This window comes from Trachemys scripta, chromosome 1 (assembly GCF_013100865.1).
Source record: "Trachemys scripta elegans isolate TJP31775 chromosome 1, CAS_Tse_1.0, whole genome shotgun sequence".
Lineage (NCBI taxonomy): Eukaryota > Metazoa > Chordata > Testudines > Emydidae > Trachemys > Trachemys scripta.
In genome coordinates this window covers 144,938,339-144,962,983 of record NC_048298.1, presented here as the reverse complement: position 1 = coordinate 144,962,983, position 24,645 = coordinate 144,938,339, and the positions used below count along the sequence as shown (strand labels likewise).

The following is a 24,645-nucleotide window of genomic DNA, read 5'->3' as shown; positions in this document are numbered from 1 at the left end:
TGTCCTTTATGTGAGAATCAATAATGTTCTATGCCTGTTGCTGTGACTTCGGCCAATAATCAAGCAAGGGCTCCCACGTTTTTCCAAAAAAACACAGGCTGTATTAAACATTAACAGAACCAACCTGCTCAGAAGGCTCCTGTTGCAGAGGGCTTGCTTTTCCCTCGCCTCTGGTGAAGGCCTTGTGGATTACAGCATGGGAAGATTGACGTGGAAGAAGGCTGAGGATCCCAGGAAGAAGCCTCTCTTTGTTCTTGCCGCTGTCTTGTTGCTCAGCTCAGCATGTGCAGGTAAGGAGGGTACTGGTGGAGGCTCATGTGCCAGAGGTGGTGGGCAAGGAATTGGAAGATTTGACAGATGTAGATTCTGGCAGTGAATTCAACTGATGGTCCCTACACTACACAATCCAACATGTATATCAGGTCCCTGCTAGAGCCAAGTGAGTTTTGGTAAGAAAAGTGATTGTAGAAATGACCCTTTCTTACCCCCACATATTGGTTCCACCACACATGTCTGTGAGGCAGGTCCACCAACTTGGCTTTACAAAAGTAATTACAGCAACCCAATGATCAACTAAGTTTACACTGCAAAATCTTTATTAGCAGTAGTTAAGTATGAGGTAGAAAGTGCTAGATGGGATGTTCAGTTTGGCAGGCTTGGTAAATTAGAAAACCGACTTCTATCTTGAAAATGGAGCATGTCTGATCTGAAAGAAGATATGGGACCCTATGGTTGGTTTAAAAAAAAATCACTGAAAAACTGTTCTCTTATGCTAAAATCCCATGGAACCTGCACTTCCTACAGTGTAACTCCCTGCTCCTTCCCTCATTTGCTGCCAATTGCTGTTCATGGAAGGCACAGGACTGTCCTTTCAACCATACCATTGATCACTCGCAGTCAGAAATGCAACCCCTGGGCCCAGTTCTCCTTTCCCCGTCCACACAGGCATGGGTAAGTCCCAAATAGATTTCAGTGGGAGGTTCTCATATCCTGCAGTGGGAAACGTGGGTCCTGAGTCCCTTCACTCTCAGTTCCTTGCAACATTCAGTAATGGTCCCTACAGGATATTTTTATAGTGTCCTCAGTTGGGATAGCATTTTGAAGCACTTGGAGGGGAGGAAGGTGATCAAGAACAAGTCAACATGGATTCACCAAGGGCAAGTCATGCCTGACCAACCTGATTGCCTTCTGTGATGAGATAACTGGCTCTGCCGATGAGGGGAAAGTGGTGGATGTGATATATCTTGACTTTAGCAAAGTTTTTGATATGGTCTCCCACAGTATTCTTGCCAGCAAATTAAAGAAGTATGGATTGAATGAATGGACTATAAGGTGGATAGAAAGCTGGCTAGATTGTCGGGCTCAACGGGTAGTGATCAATGGCTCCTGGGGCCAGTTTTGTTCAACAGCTTTATTAATGATCTGGATGATGGGATGAATTGCACCTCAGCAAGTTCGCAGATGATACTAAGCTGGGGGGTGGGGGGCGAGAGGTAGATACACTGGAGAGTAGGAATAGGGTTCAGAGTGACCTAGACAAATTGGAGGATTGGGCCAAAAGAAATCTGATGAGGTTCAACAATGACAAATGCAGAGTCGTGTACTTAGGAAGGAAGAATCCCATGCACTGCTACAGGCTGGGAACCGATTGGCTAAGCAGCAGTTCTGCGGAAAAGGACCTGGGGATTACAGTGGATGAGAAGCTGGATATGAGTCAACAGTGTGCCCTTGTTGCCAAGAAGGCTGTAGCGGGGCAATAACCCCCACTCCTGCCCTGATGGGCTGAAAACAGCCCTGGGAGAGGGCTGTGGTAGAGAACCTAGGCTGACTGGGGAAACAGCCTCAGCTGGGGCCACGCCCCAATCAGGCCACAGCTGGCCCTATAAAGGGGCTGGTAGGCTGGAGCTAAGACAGAGTCTCTCTCTAGCTTGTTGAGAGAGATGGGCCTGGCTGCTGGGAGCTGAACAGGGTACCTGAGTGGAGCAGGGCTGGGGAAAGGCTAGAGGAGCTGGGGAGCTCCAGCCTGGAAACTTGATAAAGGCCAGAAAGATACTGGGGTTGCAGAGGGGCAGTCAAGGGTAGGCAGAGGCAGCAGGTCCAAACTCCCTTGCCTGTGATGAGTGGCTTTTACACTGCAGTCCGCCCCAGTGAGCGGGGGCTAGATGGTGACTGGCAGTAGCCACAGACTGAGGTGGGGCTATGGGGTTGAGGGTTCCCCTGAGTGGGGAGACCCAGATTGTGGGTTGCTGCAGTGGGCATAACCCCTGGGTAAAGGGGCACCGGGTCCGGGAGGGACACGGGGGGCAGCGGCAAGCGGGACATCGGCCAGCAGAGGGTGCTCCAAAGGCTGGAGAGCTAATTCCCAGGACAACCAGCGGGAGGCGCCGTGTTTGTGTGTTGCTGCTGCGCTACAAGGGCCAATGGCATATTGGGCTGTATTAGTAGGAGCATTGCCAGCAGATCAAGCGAAGTGATTATTCCCCTCTTTTCGGCACTGGTGAGGCCACACCTGCAGTATTGCATCCAGTTTTGGTCCCCACATTACAGAAGGGATGGGGACAAATTGGAGAGAGTCCAGCAGAGGGCAACAAAAATGATTAGGGGGCTGGGGCACATGACTTACGAGAAGAGGCTGAGGGAACTGGGGTTATTTAGTCTGCAGAAGAGAAGAGTGAGGGGGGATTTGATAGCAGCCTTCAACTACCTGAAAGAGGGTTCCAAAGAGGATGGAGCTCGGCTGTTCTCAGTGGTGGCAGATGACAGAACAAGAACCAGTGGTCTCAAGTTGCAGTGGGGGAGGTCTAGGTTAGATATTAGGAAACACTATTTCACTAGGAGGGTGGTGAAGCACTGGAATGGGTTACCTAGGGAGATGGTGGAATCTTCATCCTTGGAGATTTTTAAGGTCAGGCTTGACAAAGCCCTGGCTGGGATGATTTAGTTGGTGTTGGTCCTGCTTTGAGCAGGGGCTTGGACTAGATGGCCTCCTGAGGTTCTTCCAACCCTAATATTCTATGATTCTATGATAATGAGTGATTTATAAGGGGAGTTCTTGTTTCTGTTTTAAACATGGCTTCAAGGTTGTTTAGAGAAGGAAAGAAAGTTTAGGGTGTAGTGGAGAGAGAATGAGCATGGAGAAGAGTCAAGCTTTTCAGTGGGGTTCTGTGACATTCCCCTGGTGTTATCTGGACCGTTGATCTGCTAGGTCACTCCAATCCTCAACTCTGGGAGCCAGCCTTACCCTGCTCTGCTCAGAGAACCCTCACTCCCGGGCTGTTCACGCACAGCCTCTGGCATGCAAGCTACACGAGTGAGCACTTTTGGCCAGCCGCTGCTTGGATTGTGCAACCGAATGACACTAGCCAATATCTCTGGCCCCAGACACAACCCTAGAAACCTCTGTCTTGCAGTGTCCAGTTATGTCCGCTGGACGCTGCAAGCTTATAAGAGTTCGTCAATTTAACAAAGAAATTGATATGTACCAGGCTTGTTATCCCAAGGGGAGTCTCTGACATGCTTCAAACCAAACGCACTGCTTCAGGTAGAATAAACAAACAAATGTATTAACTACAAAAGATAGATTTTAAGTAATTATAAGTCAAAGCACAAGAAGTCAGATTTGGTCAAACGAAATGCAAAACGCATTCTAAGCTGATCTTAACACTTTCACTGCCCTTACAAACTTAGATACGTCTCACCACAGTCTGACTGGTTGCCCTTCAACCAGGCTCTCCCCTTTGATCAGAGCTTCAGTCGCTTGGTGGGTGTCTGTAGACGGAGGTGGAAGAGAGAGAGCATGGCAAACATCTCTCCATTTTATCATGTTCTTTCTTCCCTCTTGGCTTTGACCCCCACCCCTTCAGAGTCAGGTGAGCATTACCTCATCATAGTTCCAAACTGACCAAGGGAAGGGGGGTGACTCACACGAGAGTCCAACAGATCCTTTGTTGCTGGCTAGGCCAGTGTACGTTGTTCCTGTCAGGCTGGGCTGGGTTTGTCTCATACATGTCCTGATGAGGTGTGAACTGCCCCTCTGTTCCTGGAGAGTTTTGCCTGGGCTTGTTTTAAGCCATGAGGACACATTTTCAGCCTCATAACTATGTACATGAAATTACAACCTATGACATTACTACAACAACAATGTTCAGTGCATCATGAGCCTTCCAAAGACACCAGACATGACAAACTTTGCATTGGATACCACACAATCATTTTATAAGGATGAACATGGGGGTGCTGAGTGCTTCCCCGAGGTACAGAGCACCACAGTTGCACCAAGGATGAATATGACCTAAAGGGCACATTTTCAAATTGTCACCTATGTCATTTCTGCACAATATATGCATACATGTAAAAGTGTCATTGAGCATATAAAAACATAGCATTTCTGTAGTGTTCTCCATGCAAAGATTTTAAAGCACTTTACAAATAATAATACATTTAACCTCACAATATACCTGGCAGATTGCATACTATGGTGACGGACTAAACAAAACACTAAGGCCTTGTTTACATGGGGAAATTTACCAGCCTAACTACACCAGCATAATTATACCACTCTAATTAGACCAATATAACAGCCTATGTTGACAGGGAGCTTATACTACTTTCAGAATGACAAATGCAGCACAGAGAATAAACATCCATTTGGGGCACTGTAGCAGATGTGTTGTCATGGAGGTGGGGGCTGGGAGCTCTGCCTTAAGGGACTGAAGAGGGACCTTACTTTGCTCTTGAGTGATCCTCTCTTGCTGGTGCTCACTGTGTTGCTGATAGGATCTGCAGAGAGCCATCTCTAGATCTCCAGTGACTAAGAGAGAGTAGCCAGGTATGCTGGAGGGTGGAGGTGGAAAAACACATGCAAGAATTACACAGACCAGAGTGGGCATGTGCTTCACAGAGATATGTCAACAGTCTGAGCCTTTCTGAAGCCAGTGATTCATGATCAGAGCTTCATTGGCTCACGTGCTGTACAAACACGGAGCAAAAGGCTGTCCCTGCCCTCAAAACATCCCAATCTGAATAGTTACACTCTAGTTGATCTATCTGCTGGGGTTTCCAAGCCTAAGAAACACTGTTACTCCTCCCAGCCTCAGCAAATGAGAGCTTTGCTGCGGCTGAGCTGCGTGTGTCAGATCCCTGCCACACCAGCTTGTCTGTCTTGCCAGCAAACTCTTTATTACCCTGCCAGTCCAAGCCTTGCCTAGCAGGTAACAATCAGTGAACCCCAATTCCCGAGTTCCCCAGAGACATCTATCCACAGTGCTCAGACCCTCTGGCTGTAGCACTCACAGAACTTTGTATAGTTCACTGCTCCTTGAAAAGAGACCGTATACGGCAGCTGATTAACTCAACTGGTGTTGACAAACCTTCCACTTCAACTAAAGCACGGAGATGATTTATAGTAAAAAAAAAAAGAGGTACGTTTATTAATAAAAGGATATTGGGTTAAGTGATACCAAGTATAAGGAATAAAGCTAGAAATGGTTACAAACAACAAAAGTAAGAATACGCTTCTAAGACGTCGATCTAACTTAATAAGCTAGAGTCCTTTGTTCAAAGAAGTTTTTCTCACCCATCTTTCTTCCAGTCTGGCTGATCAGTTTTTTTAGCCAGGACCCTTCTCAGATCTCAAAGTGCTTGGTTTCTTTGTCTCCTCAGGTGAAGGATAACTTAAATTAGTGGTTCTCTCCCCCTCTTGCCATAGTCTAGTAAACCTTTGAAATGTATTCTTGAAAAGGAAGCCCAGATGAAGTTTCTCTTTCTTGCTGGGGTGTAGACACCAGGCTGTTTTCTCCCCCACTAGTCAGCTCTGTTTACCTTTTATGTAGATGTACCTTCATTGTCTCTGCCTGGCTGGTCAGAAAAGCAAATATACACTTTTTTGTCTAGGGCAGACTGGACTTATGTATTATTGGCAAGCACATTTTAAGAACATAATTCCAGCACATATTTATAACTCTCTGTACATCCTTGTGTATATACCACGCAATGATTTTTGGGACCAGCATGTTGTCAGTTTGTATACAATAGATTATGACAACAGTGTGTTAGGTGCAGTAAGTCAGGACTGATGAGTTGCTGACACACAGTAGTGAAACATCAACAGGCCTCAGCGCCACAAGAGTACTATCCTCATTTTACGTGGGAAAAGGAGACACAGAAAAATTAAGTGACCTGCTGAAGATCACACTGGAAGGCTGTGGTAGAGTGAAGAATTGTACCCCACTCTCCAATGTCTCAGTGCAGTGCCCTAACTACAAGCCCTCATCCCCCTCCCCTCCATTTGCTCTTTCCCAGTGGGCATACGCAGACTAGGCATGTATGTTTTTGTTTCTTTCTCACTGCAGGGCATGAGACCTATGTCCCAGCGCAGCCCTGCTCTGACTTTCAGACTGCAAGCTTCTTACAGGGCATGAAACTTAAGGTCCAGTTTCTTCTGTTCACCTCCTCAAACCCCAGCTGTGGGCAGCTGATATCACTTGGCGATGGCATCAAGAACTCCAGCTTCAATATTAGCCTGGACACCAAGATAATAATTCATGGCTTCACGTAAGCATAAACCGAGCTGGACACTTTCAGTCCCAGCTACCTCAGAGATCTCCTTCTCTCTCCTCATGCCATACCTCAGCAATTATTATTATTATTTATTATTTGTATTACAATAGCATCTCGGAGCCTTTGTCATGGACCAGAACCCCCGGATGGTAGGCACGGCACAAACCTAGAATGAAATGATATTCCCTGCCCCAAAGAGTTTATAATCCACAATCAGGCAATGTGCTTAATTTGGAGGGGAAGATATTCCATGTCAAAAGAGCTGAATTTCAAAATGTCAGTGAAAAATCTAGTCAACATTTCTAATTCCAACCAAAAAAAAAGGAGAAAATGTTAATATACTTTTTGTGACTTTAATTCACCCTCATCTTGAGACGAGCTGCAGAGCTGGTCAAAATACTTCAAATTTCAACATTTCAATTAAATGTTAAAATTTCAAATTTCCATAGGTTTAAAAAACCAGGGATATCCCCCCACCCACTCCCAAAATTCAGTCTTTCCCCCTGTCTTTTTACTATTTTTCTTCATTAAGAGTCTTTGCTTTGGAGTTTTCTCCCTCTTTCCCCCCCAGCCATTCAGTGCCTGAATTTCTTAACCTACTAGGAAGCCTGCCAAACCCACCTTTCTTCTTCTCATCATGGAGGCAGGGAGTTTGAGCCAGAGTTTTTAAAGCTATGGCCATTTGGTGGGTTTGTTTTATTGTGGGAGCATCAGCCAGCCCATAGTCGATTTTAAATCATGTTAGTTTAATTTCCGTGAAGGGTGAGATATTATAAAATGAAATGAATAAATAAAATACACGCAGAGGTAAATACATATCATTTTATAGAAGAGGTATTGTGACACAGAGAGATTAAAGCCCAAATTTTTCAAGGTATTTAGGCATCGCTGCACTCAGCATTGTAATGCCCAACTGATTTAGGAAACTAAACCTCATTTTAAAAGGGATTTAGGCACTTGGCAGCCAAAATCCAAATACCAAGGACAATTGACAGGATTTTGGCTCTTAAGTGCCTAAATCCCTTTTAAGAATGGGATTTAGACTTCTAAATTAATTTGGTGTTCCAGAGCTAAATGCCTTTCAAAATCTGGTCCTATGCGACTTGCCCAAGGTCTCTTAACCAGCTGGTAGCAGAGCTGGGACTAGGAGCTCCTGGTGCCTAGACCTCTACTCTGTTCACTAGACTATACTCTCTCTATGGAAGGAAATTTCTTCTTAACCTCAGCTGGTGATCAGCTTAAGCACTACAGCAAGACTGATACCTCTGGCAATTTCACTCAAGATGTTGTCACTGCAGGTGTTAGTTTTGGTCATGTAAATGTCTGATTTCTTTCTGACTCATAATGGACAGGATGGCTATAGGTGAAAACAGTCTGTGAACTGCAGTGAAGGAAGACTGTTTGGGGCTGTCTGATAGTAGGCAAAACTTTCACCTACTGTATGGCAGTCCCAGCAGGGAGATTTTGAGACCCCACCCCAGAGGGGAAGTCTGCATGTGTGTGCGCCCCATTTTGGAAGGCATCTGACATATTTATTTCTGATGACTCACCAGAGCACTGGGCAAAAAGCCCTCCTGGATCAATGGACTCATGGGTGCATTATTCCGAGCTGCCAAGGTGAATGTGGTCGCAGTTGACTGGGTTAATGGAGCTACAAGAACCTACCCTGGTGCTGTGGAAAATGTCGTAGAGCTGAGCATAGAGATCTCTCTTTTCATCAGCCAGTTGCTGGTAGGTGGAAATGAATGTCTGAGTGGGAGGAGCATGGCCAAGGGACAGAAACAGGTGCGAATGCAAACCAACCCAGACAGTAGCTTCCACTCTGACCTATGCTGTTTATTCCATAATAAGCTCACTGCAGTGGCCAAATAGACTCTCCGTCTTCCCAGATACCCAGATCCTCTTCCTCCTGAGTATCACAGCCCAGCTGTGCACTGAGCTGTCATCTGCTGCTCCAACCCATCACTCCATGGGTCTGTGTACTAAGGATACTGCCTTTCTCCACATCTTGCCCCCTCTCATTTACCCTATTGTATAGCATTGTCACATACTGTAGTGCCTAGCATTGTGTTTCACTATATTGCATTGTACCATACTGCATTGTCCTGTCTATATCACAGGCCCTGCACAGTATTGTATCCTCACATATTGCAGGCACAGGCCTTGATCCTCCATTGCTTTCCCCTTGTGTCATCGTTTACACCTGTGAAAAGTGGGTCTCAAACACTATCAAAGCCGAGGTGGTAGGATAAATGTGTTGTGTCCTGTCCCATTATACTGTATTGCCTCAGAATGTGTTGCCCTGTTGCATTCCATTGTATTTAACTAGGGCACATGGTATCATATCACATCATATTGACCCTTATTCAGAAAACACTGAAGTAAGTGCTTTAGTCCCATTCAAGTCAATAGAATCTAACCTATGCAACTAAAACCAATGAAATGAGAGAAAACAACATCAGCATGGGGTGGGGAGTTGACGAAGCCATGAGAGAGACCTTGTCCTTCTTGTTCCTGCTGAAGGGACATCCAGATGATGGGGCAGTGTCACCCAACTAGGAGGTTCTGAGGGAAGTGCTCCAGAGTGAAGATAGCCCAAGGGGAGGGAACATGAAGGGGGCTGGAGGAGATGACCACTCTGACTTGGAGTGATCTTGTGTCCGTGATCAATATGTCAGAAAGAATTAAGTAAGGATAATATCCACCACTCTTCATTTCTTTCTGGTTACCCACCCTATGCACTGAGAGAAGCTGTGCAGCCCAGGAGCAGTGCACAGGACGGGGGGTCAGCAAACTAGGCTTTGCCACTGATCTGCTGTGTGACTGTGTAGATCACATTTCCCTGTGCCTCTGTTTTCCTATCTGTAAAATGGGGGTAAATAATAGAGACTCACCTCTGAAAAGTGCTTTGAGACCCTGGGATGAAAAGTACTAACTATTATTATCAACTCCTCAGGAACTCGGAGTGTCACGGACATCTATCCACCTCATTGGGGTGAGCCTTGGAGCACATGTTGCAGGTCTGGTGGGGCAGTTCCATGGAGGCCAGCTGGGAAGGATTACAGGTATTGTAACATTGGGTCCAGGATTCTCCCAATGGCCCTGAACTGTGAGGACAGAAAGAGCATGTCAAGGTTGATGATAATGGTCCTTTAGCTGAGAAGTCTTGGGCTTGTGGGTACTTCTGAGCTACAGAGCGGTTCAGGAATGTTTTTTCTTGGAATAATGGCCAGCAACCCTCTGATGAGCACAGGATTTCACTTGCAGGACTCACTGTTCAGACTGTGAAGAGCCCGTAATATTTTCACACACAGTCAAATAATAGAATTCACACCACTTACTGGGTGGGTGGAGACCGGTTGTCACTGCACCATCAGTTAACGATGGGAAATCTAGACCCCATGGGAATCAAAGTGTTAATGCTTGAGAATAGTTTTGTATGTTCAGACCAATACCAAAGGATTGTGTGTGACTGAGAGCAATAGGAATGAATTATGAAGAGCTGACCCTTTCAGCTCAGAGCTTGTACCATCTTAGAGGGAAAATGTCCTGGCTGGGAAGCCTAATTGGACCTGGTACCAGGGGAACCACAAAAAAGCTTGCGTCAGATGGTTCTTGCTGGCCCCGCAGCACAAAGGTCACTCCTATGTTTCCAATACAAAAAGAACAGAAGACATGCTTTCAAGTGAATAGCTTTTATTTCCGATTAAGGAAGAACAACAACAAGCAGGAACAACAGTACAGCTCCCAGGAGAGAGAGAGAGAGAGCACAGTGTGTGTGACTCACTCTGTAAAGCTACCATGTTGAGCTAGCTCAGTCACAGGGCACACTTTACACTCAGAGGTGCATTACATACAAGACAGTCTGTCTAGCTACCTGCACCACAATCCTCTTCCTCTACATTTTAAAAAATATGTGCATTATGATGATTAGTTTAGTCTGATATTAGGTCTGTGTATATGTTATGGCCCAAATTATTTAGCAGAAGGGGAAATTGGCATTGTTCTTCCTCTGTTTCCTCATAAGCATTTTGAGATTCACTTTCAACAGTAACATTATTATTTACATCCTCGCCAGGCCTATAAAAGTAGCATCATTTTCCTCCCCAGTAATTACATGCTCACCAACCTCACATTCAAGGCCTTCTGCCCTTTCTGAACCTTTAAGTGGTAACAGTAGCTCAATATATGTCTTCCTTCTCTCCCCTTTTACCTCTGCCAGGTAAATTACAGGCATCAATACCTTCTGGCAATTCCCTTTCCCCACTCATTCCCACCCTGTGATTTCACAAGCATACCAGAAATTATATCCAATTTCCTGTTCCCATTTGCAGCCTGAAGACATTTGGATCAGCATCTGGATTTCTTGATGCTAACCTAAACTCTTCCAACCCAAGGCTGGTTCCAGAGTCTGCACTGGCGCTCTTAGGGGGAAGAGGGTGGCAGTGTGTCTGCTGTTAAGACTTTAGTTCTATCTTGGTACAGGGCTGGATCCTGCGGGGCCCAAGTACACAAAAGCCGGCCGTGAGGAGCGCCTGGATCCTGGAGATGCTCTCTTTGTGGAAGCCATTCACACCGATACAGACAGTAATCTGGTTTCTATTCCTTTCAGCCCACTGCTTCTCCCCTCCCTGCCATCATCATTAATGCCCAGGAACGTGGTTAGTGTATAGCTGTCAGTGTGGCCCAGCAGCTAACTCCAAGGCCAGATTCACACATAGGCAAACCAGGCACCCGCCCAGGGCCCACATTTTGGAGGAGGGGGCAGGAGGGAGGTGATTTTTTTTACCAATGCAAATTTGTGTGCAAACTGAAAGAACTTCACTCACTTGAGTGAGTGGCATTGCAACCTGGTGCACCAGGTTGCAGTCCCCTTCAAGTTTGGCCTGGCTGCCCCTCAGTCACGGTGAGCAGTACCCCAAGCAGCGGCAAGACAAGCAGCCAGTCCTGGCAGATCTACAGCATGGCCAGCCCGGCTGAGGTGAGCGGACTATAGCACTGTTTGTTATTAGAAGATAGGGGCCCAGAAAGTGTATGCTTGCCTGGGACCCAGAGTTGGGTTAATCTGGCCCTCGGTGGCTCTTCCTTCTAGGTCAGAAGATAATAGGCTCAAGTCTCACAGTAGGATGTGGATGTGCTTTGGTTAGATTTGCTTTCCAGAAGGCTTAACTCAAATGATAGTAAAAATAAATCTGGCCGTAAGAGCTTTATCTCTACTAGAAGCCCCACCAACAATAGCACCCCTGAGAATTACATTGTAAATGTCCCCAGCGTAGACACAGACAATGTCAAACAATTCTCAAATACTGCTCCTCCCTTTGCCTCTCTTCATCCCCAGCATCTGAAAGCAGCAGGATCAATGAATGGGCAGGAAGTCAGGTGGAGGAACACACAGAGAGAGCTTCTGCTGGGACCAGCTCAGCATAGCTCCTGGTTTTGCCAGGAGAAGATTGTTTCTGCTGAAACTAATCAGTCCAGCTCCTCCAAGGTTGGGCAGGGGAGAAGGATCACTTTCAATTCCCGAGCAACCTGAGGCCCTGACAATATATTGCCATTATAGATTCCCTGACAGCTTTTGCAAAGGTTGGGGTGCAAGACCCACTGTCCTTGCCTTCTGTCATCTCTGGTCATTACATACTGCTCCCAAAATGCCCCTGGAGATTTCAATTCAATATTCTCCTTCACTTCCGGTCCTAAACTGTTATGCTGTGCTGATGGGCTCTGTTGAACATTCCCAGTGATTCCTGTGAGTATGTAGGGCCTCCTCCTCCTCCTTCCACTGACTTCAGGGGAGTTACTTCGCATTTATTCTGGTGTAAGCAACAGCAGAATCAGACCCAGAGATAGTACAATGACGTAGTAACCTTTGTAAAGCGCTTAGGGGTCAATGTAGGTGAAAGATGTTATAGAATAATAATGCTTTGCCTTTCTATAGCACCTTCCCTCTGAAGACCACAAAGCTCTTTATAGAGATTTATGAATTAAGCTTCATAACTCCCAGGAGGGAAGTCAGTATCATTTCCATTTTACAGCAGGGGGAAACTGATGCCCAGAGACATTAAGTGATGTGTTCAAAAATACAGAGAGCATCAGTGGCAGGGCCAGGCATGGAATCTAGGCCTCCTGACGCCCGCTCCTGTGCTCTAACCACTACATATCACTGCCTCTCACAGATACTTATGCAGGGCAAGAACATAGAAAAAGTCCTGCCCTTCATCACAGTCCATCATCTTCTCCTGCAATGAAGTCACAATGGTGACTGGTGACCTCACAGTCATTTCCTGGGAAACACACCATGAAGTCACAAAGCCAGGACACTGACATCACTGGGGATCAGGCAGGGTAGCCCATGAGGGAGGGGGAAACAACTTCTAATTCAGTTGCAGATCTCTGCAAAGAGAGTAAAGGAAAAACAACAAAAAGGTGACCAGAGAATCATTTCCCAAATTAAGGTTTCTCCCATTCAGTTTCCTTCAGTGTTAAAGTCCCATTAAAACAAAGGCCCAGGTGAACATTCTCCTCCATGCTTCAATACATAAGGATGGAGCAATCTGTACAGTGCAAACAGATGGCAAGACACCTGAAATCCTCCCTTAGACTGGTGAAGAAACCAGCATATTGTGTGTGGGCCTGGGGCCAGCTCAGATACTGTTAGGTACATCCTGTTCTTAGGACCTTGGAACATGGAAAATAGCAGCTTCCTCTAGAATGTTTCCCTAGAGAAGAAGGAGCAGGAATAATAGCTCAGCGGGGTTGTTTGCTCCTTTCAGGTTTTGGTATCCGGATTCCTGTAGGCCATATTGATTACTTCATCAATGGAGGCAAAGACCAGCCTGGATGCCCCCGGTTCACCTCATTAGGTAAGAAGGATTCACAGCAAGTTGTCAAGGGAAGTTCCCTTCCTTCCAATCGATCAGCCTGTAAAGCTACTGCTTGACTAACAATTCCCACCTGAGCCAGGGCAGGGGTATGGCAGACATTACAGCAGGACAGTAAACGTGTAAAGGACAAGCCATAGCATGACAGTATCATACAAGATCGGCCCATCTTGCCCAAGCTGCCTCTCAGCATTCAGAGAAGAAGAATGACCAGATAACACTACCTATGGTATGCAACAACATAACAGCCGAAACACAAAGCACACTGCAGCCAGGTTTCCACTAGAAACTTTTGCCTGTACCCAGGAGGTGATTTTTTAAAATATTTCTATACCAGCAAAAGCCCTAGTGAAAAGAAACTTCTACCCGCAAAAAAAGTTTTCTGCCCAGTAAGACTTTATTCATTTGGGGAACCAGTATAAGCTATCATGGCAGAAAACCTTTTCTTCTGGTATAAGCTTCATCTACACTGAGAGGGCTTGGCAGTGCAGCTCTGCTGGCATACCTTTTCTAATGTGGATTAGGCCTTAGAATTTACTGTATATAGGGCTCTCCATCCATAGGTCTCAGAGCGCTTTATAAAGAAGGATGAGTATCCGTAGCATCATTTTCTAGATTGGGAAACTGAGGCACAGAGAGGCTAAGTGAATTGCTCACAGTCACACAGTGAGTTAGAGGCAGAACTGGGAGCTAATACCTATGACTCCTGAATTGCAGCCTTTTGCTTAGTCCACAGCTGCCCTGGAAAGGATGAGTGGAGGGGATTTTGGATGAAAGTTTCAAAAGCACCTAAGTGACTTGACTTTCAGTGGGACTTGGATGCCTAAATTGCTTAGGCACTTTTGAAAATTGTACCTGATGTGTCCTTCGCAGACAGAATAAAGTGCTTCTTAACTTGCACCCTAGCTATTACTGTGCTGGGCTCCTTAGAAATGCATAGAGAGTCCATATTGGATCAAGAGGTCAGTCCCTTCCTGAAACAACAAGAAGTCTGGTGGCACCTTAAAGACTAACAGATTTATTTGGGCATAAGCTTTTGTGAGTAAAAACCTCACTTCTTCCTGGTCACCTTACCTGTAGTCTTGCTTTATCTTGCAGGGTATAACTATCTGATCTGTGATCACGTGAGGGCGATACAGCTCTATGTCAGTGCCCTGGAGAATTCCTGTCCTTTGATGGCGTTTCCATGCTCAAGTCATGAAAATTTCCTTGCTGGCCACTGCCTGGACTGTATCAATCCTTTCCTGCTCTCCTGTCCCAGAATAGGTATGATACCAGCCTGGGAACTCCACTGTCCAAAGGGAGAGGAGAGTTGAACCCTGAAGGTCTTTGATGCAGGGTGAGGCATTTAGATTGGATTTTTTTTGAGCTGGGGATAGTCAGGAGCTACTGGGTTTCAGACCTGCCCAGGGAAGCATTCCAAGTGCATCTGTGGGATGAGATGTAAAACCAAGGTTCTGAACACCTGCGGCCACTGAACACCCGATGGCACATTTCATAAAGGCAGGAAATGAATCTGAGCAAAGTCCCCAGATCTAGCCCCCTGCTAAAGTCTGCAAAAGGTCAGATTTGTAGCTGACCCCTCCCTCTGAATGGGCTAAATCAAAATCCTGAATCCAAATTCCTCTGAACTTGGGGCAGGTTAGAAATCTGAGTTCAGATCAGAATCCAAGTTCTGTAGTTTGGGACCAACTCTAGTGTTAAACCTGGTCTCCTGGCCATATTCCAATGTGAATAATTCAATTCCTGCTCAGGGCTTGTCTACACTAACATTTAGTTCACAGCAAGCTGGGGTGTAAATCTACCCTGCACTATCCTGCTGCACACTAAGTGTCTGTGTGGACCCTGCTGATGTGCATTAACAGCTCCTTAGTGCGCTTTGATGAAATGGGAGTAAATCCAAGTGCACAAATGAACCATTAGTGCGTATCAGCAGGGACCACATGGACACTTAGTGCACAGCAGGATAGTGCAGGGTAGATTTACACCCCAGCTTGCTGCATAATCAATGTTTGTGTGGATAAGCCCTTACATTCCCACCTGCAGTTTCAATAGGAGATGTTGTTCACTTACCTGCCTAACCAATGTACACTTAAATCAAAAAGTCTGGCTAGTTCAGAGAAGCAGCCAGAGTGTTTACCCTAAATGGAGCTGTACCTGAACTTCAACCCTTTTGAGATTCACCCATTGCTCCTACATCAGTATGCTGGTCAACAGTGGCTCTGTTCACCCCAGAGGTGGCTGCATTCCAGTACTGGGAGGACTCTCTTATGCTCCCCTGAGGCTGAGCTGTGCTGGGGGTGGGAGGAGGTGCACCGCTGGAAAGCCACTGGCTGGAAGCATTTTGCCCCTGAAAGGTATGGTACCTTCTCTGGTGTTGGGGGAATGCATAACAGGAGTCACTAGCCCTCCTCCCAGCACAGCCAGCCTGTTTCCCCTAGGTACACACTGCACAAAGTGAGCATGAAACCGTACCACCCTGACTGGGAAGCCTTTTTACACTCACTTGGGACAGATGCAAAGGATGGCACTGGCTGCAGGGCAGTGGGGAATCAGGCCCAGAGGCTACAATAGTGTCATCATGGAGCATACCTGGATGCCCCAGTGACTCTCATTACTGCTGGCTGCCCTGGTGATCACAGTGGTGTAACACTGGGTGTGCTGGTGAAACCCTGCAGTGGAGAGTAGCTGGGATGCAGACACTGTGAGCCTGTTCCTTTGATCTCACTGATGCTGGAGGTAAGTAAAGACCATTTTGATCCACATCAAAATAGTGGGATAGGTGAGAAGTGAATCAGGTGTTCCTGCCACCCGTTCCCTCCGGACCTTTACCCCTCCACCTTGGCTTCATTTCTTCCCCTAGGGCTGTTGGAGCGCGGTGGAGTCAGCATGGCAAAGCTCCCCGAGGAGGTGAAGGTTTACTTGGTGACTGCCTCCTCAGCCCCGTACTGCAGTAAGTAGCAAAGAGAGAAGGAAGCCAGGCTGGTGGCATGAATGAACTATGGAGACTTTCCATTTATGTCAGTGCTCCTGAAGAGAGTCACAGTCATTGACTGGAACATGTCGGTCCTTCCCCTGCTCCCAATGGAAACTGCAGGTGCTTTGAGAAATGGATTCAGAGGGTATCTGGCTTCATGGTAGCTTCTGTAAATCCCTCAATACCTGCTGCAGAAATGCTGTATTGTGCTGTGCCATGTTCCTCAGCGAGGGACAACAGAGATTGTCATGCCCCGCACACACACTCCTCAGTGAGTCTCACTATCCCTAGGCCTTCTTCAGCAGCTGTACACTGGGGGAGCGGAGGAGGGGCTGCTTTCACCAGGCGCAGAAGAACATCACTGTTACAAATGCTGGGATAACCCAAGCCACTGTCCTTTTCTGAGTTATGGGCCAGCTTCTCCGTCCAGTTCCATACCCACTGACTCCTGGCGAGATACTCCATTTTCCACCGGTGTACCTGAGAGTAGAATCTGGCCCTAGAAGGCGTTTGAGATCTGGCCTTCAGCCTCATTTCATGCCACACTCCTGGAGACTATAGAGGATAATAGGCCTGATTCTTCTCTCACTTCCACCAGTGTTACACCTGTGTAACTCCACTGGTCTCTCCATTTTCTCTCTGCCACCCAGGGCCGGCTCTAACTTTTTTGCTGCCCCAAGCAGCAAAAAAAAGCGCCGCCCCGCCAAGCCCCCCCCCCCCCCCCCCCCCCCCGCGCCCCGGGCCGCCGGCCCCCCCCCCCCGAGCACCGCGCCCCACGCCACCCCCCTCCCGCCGTGCGCCACGGCACCGGAGCACTCCCCCCACAGAATGCCACACCATGCTGCCCCCCGCCACCCCAAGATTGGCCGCCCCTTACCAGGTGCCGCCCCAAGCATGTGCTTGGTTGCCTGGTGCCTGGAGCTGGCCCTGCTGCCACCCTCCTCCCTCTCTGGCTCTGTCTGTGTCTGTCTGACTCTCACTCTCAGAAAATAACAGTGAGGAATGGAGTCCCATCAGTAAACAAATATATGTCCAATTGAGCAGGCAGCCTGTTCCCTTTTTATGTCAAAGCTCTGCTTAATCTGCTCCATACGGTGCTGGAGAGGTCATAGCTTGCAGGGGTGAGGACGGACAGCCCTCCTATTGGTACAAGGTGAGGGTTAATGCTGAAGGTATGGTCCAGCCAGGGACTTGTGCCCTCACTCTGTCGTGTGCTCTCTGTTGCACAGTGTACCACAGCCTGGTGGAGTTTCACTTGCAGCAGAACAGAAGCTTGGTCACCAAACTTGAGATCACCTTCCGCAGCAGCAACTCTACAGCCAGCGTGAAGATCACCATGTGAGTGACAATGTGCACCTCTGACCTGTCTTTAGTCCCTCGTCTTCCTTGTTGCAGGCACAAGGATGTCCTTCTAAGCCATGTACGTGCATAGTGGTAGCGCGAGTGACCACATGCAATCACCACGAGGTGTCCTGGTAATGTAACTGAGTAGCTGATAACCTAACTGCTGGCAAAGAGAGGGACATCCAGCAAACACAAACCTCCCTTCCAGGGTCTGGCCATACATACCTGACTCATCAGGCAGCTGTCCTGATGACCCTGAGATGTGAGCTGAAAATGGCTGTGGAGACTGAAGCGTTTCTGTGCCACAGGACAGTGGTTAACTGATCCATTGTAACTGCAAAAACAACAAGGAGTCTGGTGGCACCTTAAAGACTAACAGATTTATTTGGGCATAAGCTTTCGTGAGTAAAAACCTCACTTCTTCGGATGCATCACCAGACTCCTTGTTGTTTTTGTAGATACAGACTAACACGGCTACCCCCTGATATTGTAACTGCAGTTACTCAGCAATGAACCTGGGAGAGGAGAATCCACCGAGGCTGGGGATAGAGGCAGGTTCGGGACAGTAAGATCCATCTGGAACCTGCCATCTTCCCCCAAATTGTATCTGAATTCAAGGGCCAGATTCTTTGACCCCTCCCTGTCCTGTGTCCTAACTCCGCTGGGATTTCCCCAGCAAAGGAGAGTGCCCAACAGGCACAGAGCCAGTCTTGCTGGCTTCTACAGCTCCTTTGTCCCTTCCCTCAACCTCCAGCACTACAGGCAAGGTGGGGCAGGGAGGAAGAGAGCAGAGCATGCTGCAGGATGTGTGCTGGGGGCCAAGGCCAGAGCAGCACCAGAGCTAGCTCCCAGATGGCCCCTTTCTGTTGAGCTGAGCAGCAACTCCACTCAGCACAAAGTCTGGTCCAGATCTTTGAAGTGTGCTGCCTCTATGCCTGGGACCAAGAGCAGCAGGGCTGAGATACTCAGGGAAGGGCTGTTTCCATGAGATTTCCAGCCTGGCCAGTAACAAGAAGCACTGTACATCTCCATTGATTTCCAGCCTAACGTTGCAGACCAAAGAAGTTTAGATGAATTCAGATAAGCAGCCAACCTCCTGGAGCTTGAAGAGATACAAATCAAACCTCTGAGTTACAGACAAGTTCAGCCCAGGAAAGTTTAAGGCCAGGTCTACATTTCCCAACAATGTGTGTGTAGGTGCTTGGATCTGGGCCCCGCTCTACTCTAAACCTTGGTGGCTCAATCATGACTATTTGAGGCAAACAGCGGTTCTGGTAATTTAAGTATGTCCACCAGGTGGCACGTGAGCTCAAGAAGGACAGGACATATGGAAATTGGTTGGGTTACAGCTAGAGCCCTCTGAACATACAAAATTAGTATCCGTATCCAATCTGCAAACATGGTCTGTGGATATAAAGATTTGCAGGGCTCTAGTTACAGACATGCAACCTAAGGCCTTGTCTGTAGTTATACTGCGCGCTCTCTCGCTCTCTTTCTCTTTCACACACACACAGACACACACACAGACACACACACACACACACAGTCACTCTCTCTCTCTCTCTTCTAATCCAGAATAAGAGTGGCTTTTTTTTTGGTTTTGCTTAAACCCCTTTTCCAAGCAACATAATCTCACCTGAAAGAAGACCCTCTCATACCGTAATAAGAGTGTCTGCCTGGGGTGGGCTCTACCAGGGTAACTATATCAGCTTAAATTCACACCTCAGATTATACAGAAGAAGCTTCCCATGCAGCTATGGCCTAAGCTTCCTACATAATCAGGCCAAGAGTTTCAAACTTGGTTGCCTGCTTGCTTCCAAGTCCATATTTAGGCACTTAAATAGGTGACCAGACTTTCAAGCGTGCTGAGCACTCAGCAGCTCCCAGGGACTTCTGTAGGATTTGTGGGTGCTCAGCACTTCTGAAAACATGTTGGAGTTGGGTTTTTTTCATGCCTACATATGGAGTTAGGACCCTAACTATAGACACTCAGCTTTGAAATGTTTGGCCATCATGCGCTCAGTCCCGCAGAGCCTCCAAACACAGCACTCCCATTAAAGTCAACCAGAGTTCCACACATACACAGGACTACTGGCGATAAAATTAACCAACTCTCTTTGAAATCCAGTGACTCTCTTCCCATTTGTGGGGGTGCATCCCACATGTTGAGTACACGCTGCAGAAAGAAGGATTTCCCTTGGTTTGTTTTACATTTTCTTATCATTCATTTCTCTTTTATTTTCTGAGAACTGCAAACCAGACACAGTGAGCCAAATTCCTTCCCATGTAATCCACTAAAATCAGTGCAGTTACAGTAGGGATTAATAGGCCTCATTGTTCTTTGTAAGACAGGCTTTGTCTTAGTGGATCTGATCAATAGTCCTTACAGTCCATTACCCTCTTGCTGGCAGTGGCCAGCACCTGACATTTCAAAGAAGGCAACATCCCCCACCCCACACTTTGCCCACTTCATAATGCTCCTGGCCATCTGTGCAATGTTTAGTGCTGTATTTGTTGGAGTGTCAGGATAGGATTACAATACAGAGGGACTGAGGCGTGAATATTTGCTGATCTGGGGGAGCTGCTTTAATCATGTGGTATAAGAAGAAAGATACACATCCACATCCACACATTCTCCAGCCTTTGAAGAGGAAGGGCATATAACACAGAGAGATCCCTCTGGAGGAGGAGAGGGGTCTATTGGGGCAGAGCCTCCCACCTCTCATGAAGTGTCAGATTGCCATAGAAGGATCCTTAGATCTCACCAAGTTCTATGTGGGTTCCTGTTAACAACCCCATCATCTCCAATGTTTCAGTAGACACCTGTGTCCCCATACCCCCTTGCATGCTCACATGCTACTGTGGGTTGGCCCCTTGTTCTTATTCACATCCCTCCCTCTGCCTTGCAGACCTAAGCAGCAGCAGCTGGGCAAAGGGGTGCTGGCTCACCCAGTCCCACTGTGCCAGATAGAGGCGGTGACACTGAAGTATCTCCCCAAGTTGCACATCTGGAAGAAGGACAAGGCTGTCATTGTTGGCAACTTCTGTACAACCGCACTGCCTGTCAGTAATCGGTAAGCAGGAGACATCCTTTGAGCTCACTCCAGCCAGAGAGCCTTATTGGCCGGCTCAATGCTTCAGCTTCTCGCCCTGCGTGAGAGCACAACTCCTCTTGGGGTCACGCAGAAGCTGCTAAGAATGTTAATTAGACTTCTCCCCTTTCTCTTCTCTGGCTGTTGCTGGGTACCACATACAGCAGAAATGAAGGAGATATTGGGAAAGGGCTGAGGTGCCACAAAGGCCCTTGTATTCACCCCCCCCACCCCTTCCTTTGCATGCACACACACACAGACAATTCAGGAAATGAATTACATGGGAGACACCCCTGATTTTAACGGATGAGCTGTGCAGCCAGAGACTGTGAACCAGTAACCATTAGAGCGAGGCAAATGTTTAGGGTTGTTTTTTTTTTTACAAATTATTTTGTCACCAAACAATGCATTTTGGCAGGTTCCTTTGCCAAATTTGGGTCATCAAATAGTTTTGGTTTGAAACAGTATTTTTTTTTTGAGTTTTTTTTTTATTTGACAGACTGGATTATTTTTCCTGGATTTTAAATTCAGCCTCTGAACCAAAAAATCCATTATTTGTTTAACTGTAGTTACCATCCAGCCCTAGTTAGCCTCTCCAAAGCAGGACAAACCAAAAGCAAACCCGTCTAACCTGGATGAGGTTCTCACCCTAATACAACATTCCTGATGACCAGTGTTATGTTCCCAGCATACACACAGAGAAGTTAGATAAAAACATAAATACTCTTAATGGAAGGTTGCAACGTAACACTACTTTATTGCTTAGACTTCAAAACAATAACACACATGATCCCAGAAACAGAGAGAGACAAAGCAGGCTGCTCCCCTAAGGCAGAGAGGCACACGTCACCCCACCTTTCTTTAAGCTGGCTCTTTCCAGTCTGACTGATTGCATGCTTTGCTACAGAGCCCACTAGCCTACATGCAGGACCAGGAAACCCCCCCTCACACTTAAAGTGAGAGCTTGCAATTCCAACACAGTCCTTGATATACCATAAGCAGACCCCTCGACTGCACCCCATAATCATTAGGAGACATACTCCTCATTTTATGCCTAGAGAGCCCACCTGAAAGCTAGACAGAGCAGGGCCTTTGTACAGGTGCACAAGCAGGAGAGGACACAAGCCTCCTCACTCTCAGACCCCCACACAAGAGAGAAGATGCTACTGTTGCTCCAGAGTTCTTTTGAGGACTGTTCCTTTCCAGTGCCCCCTGGAGAGCAAAAGACCCACAAAGGTAATAGGGGAGTGGCAGAGTCATGACCTTATGTCCCCCACACCAGCTTGCACGGACCAGCCGGACACACAGAGGAGCACATGCTGCACCTTCCTAAAGGCTGGCGCAGCAGCTGTGATCCATTCCACGCTGGAATTCTGGAAAGCATTGTGCTTCCCCTTCCACAGCGCTCCCTAGTTGGGGCTGTGCCTAAATGGTACAATCTGGCCCATCACCTCTGACTGTTTGGGTGCAATGTCAAAGCCAAATTTGAAGCATCAGCGTGTGATGCCAATTCCTTGTGCACTGATCTGGCACCCTGTGAAAGCCCATATTCCTCACAGAGAAACACAAAATCTGAGACTCCCCTAACTAATGCAGCAGCAACTGCGAGAGATGGAGATCAGAGAGAGTCCCTCTGGGGCTAGTCCTTTGACACCAGCAGGTTCTCGCCCTTGGTTGTTTTAAGATTTGCCTAACTCCTGTGTGCTTCTCTCACAGTGAGAAGATGTTTTGCCTGTCTCAAGATCTGTCCCTGACAGCGAGCAGTCCCCTTGAACGTGACCTGGCAGTGGACTGTGCATAGGAGAGTCCCCTGGAGCATGTAGCATGCACAGGCACAGCGCTGGGCTCCAAATTGTACTTCCCCCCTCTGGACGATACTTCCTCCAAAAAGGACAGAACCAGTTGGATTTTTCATCCACCCACCTTGGGGATAGAATGAATAACAGCTCTGGGAAGAGAAGTGCACTGCCGAAAGGGAAGACTATAGTCAAGCGGTTAGATCGGGAGATTGGCAGTTAGGACTCGTGGGCTCTATTCCCAGCTCTACAAATGCACCATTGTGAGACCTTGGACAAATCGCTTAATCTTGGCTTCCCCCTTTGTCAAAGGGGCTGATAATGCTCATCTTTCAAGAGGATCGTGAGGGTTAGTTAATTCCTTAATATTTCTAAAGTGCTTTGAAATCTTCACATTAAACGCCCCAGCCATGCAAAGTATTATTGTTATTAGTGAGCATGCAGCTGTGTGGCTTTGGTTTTGTATGGGAAGGGGTCATTCCCCTAGCAACACACACACACAGATGTGAAAATAACTAGTCCGGGCCATGGATGCCTACAGAGTCTGAGGACCTCTTGATTTCACATGAGTGGTCCTGCAGTGTAATCAGCATCGATATGTTTTCTCTTACCATGACAAGACTCCAGCTGCTATTCTGGCTATCTGATTGTCATTTTGTGATGGGTCTCTTTGGCAAAGTTGATGTGTCCTGTTCTTGGATACTCAGATTTATCAGAGCCAGGAATGTTCAAATATTAAAACAGATGATTTATTAGTAAGAAAAAAACACACCAAAAACACTCTGAAAAATAAGGATCTGCCCTGATTCAGGAACCCGTCTACATTTAGATGCTCAATAGCCCTGGCAGTTGGAGAACAAGAGATACAGCCAGAGGAGTCAGTGAAGAGCTCTGCTCCGAGGGCTGGACAGCCCTTCCTTAACTTCTTCTGCAAGAGCTTTGCATCTAGCCTTGGGAGAGTGGCCCTCCACCTGGACACTCAGGCCTTTCCTGGCAGAAGTCTCTCAGCCAGAGCTCATCAGTCTCTTTTAGGGCCATTCCCTTTTCTCAGGGTTTTCCCAAACAAACATACACCTCTACCCCGATATAATGCGACCCGATATAACACGAATTCTGATATAACACGGTAAAGCAGTGCTCCGGGGGGGAAGGGGGCTGCGCACTCCGGCGGCTCAAAGCAAGTTCGATATAACACGGTAAGATTTTTTGGCTCCCAAGGACAGTGTTATATCGAGGTAGAGGTGTATTTTAATAAATACCTCAGAAAATCAGGGTTCTAACCCCTCAATTGGCCACCTCACCAGACAGACTTGGGGTGGAGAAGCCCTTTCCTTGCATGAAAGAAACAGAACACAGAGGTCAAGAGAACAGCTGGCCAGCAGAAGCAAGTCAGGACAAGAGCAAAGGAGAGGTCTTCATCTGGAGCCAGGAGGCTTCCCCACCATGACAAGATTCAGAACCCTACAGATGGGTAATTGGGTTGGGGAGGGAAGGGAGTGAAGAAAGAACCCTACAAAACTAGGGTCCCGAGCTCATCCCTTGGGACAGCACTTGCCCATCCAGTTTATAGGAGACTATCACTATCAGGCATGTTTTCTAATCCTTTAATCATTCATGTGGCTCTTCCCTCTCCAGCTTATCAACATCCTTCTTGAATTGTGGACATCGGAACAGGACACAGTATTCCAGCAGCAGTCTCACCAGTGCCAAATACAGAGATAATACAACCTCTCTACTCCTACTCGAGATTCCTCTCTTTATGCATCCTAGGATTGCATTAGCTCCTTTGGCCAAAGTGTTGCACTGGGAACTCATGTTTAGCATATTATCCACCACAACCCCCAAATCTTTTTCAGAGTCTCTGCTTCCCAGGAGGGAACCCCCCATCCTGTAAATATGGCTACATTTCTTTCTTATTGTTTGCTTGCACCCAGTTTACCATGCAATCCGGATCGCTCTGTATCAGTGAATTGTCCTCTTCATTATTTACCACCCCCCAA

The 24,645-nt window shown here is 47.2% G+C and overlaps 1 protein-coding gene across 1 annotated transcript; it reads left to right on the top strand.

Annotated features, from left to right (window-relative positions):
• Positions 1–117: 117 nt before the first annotated feature.
• PLA1A (phospholipase A1 member A) lies at positions 118–23,278 on the top strand. The gene is made up of 11 exons (XM_034788725.1): positions 118–290; positions 6,351–6,552; positions 8,112–8,289; positions 9,515–9,623; positions 11,044–11,145; positions 13,329–13,418; positions 14,535–14,702; positions 16,300–16,389; positions 17,643–17,751; positions 20,667–20,831; positions 22,566–23,278. The coding sequence occupies exons 1-11, from the start codon at positions 197–199 to the stop codon at positions 22,648–22,650; spliced, it is 1,392 nt and encodes a 463-aa protein (XP_034644616.1). The 5' UTR covers positions 118–196; the 3' UTR covers positions 22,651–23,278.
• Positions 23,279–24,645: the final 1,367 nt, after the last annotated feature.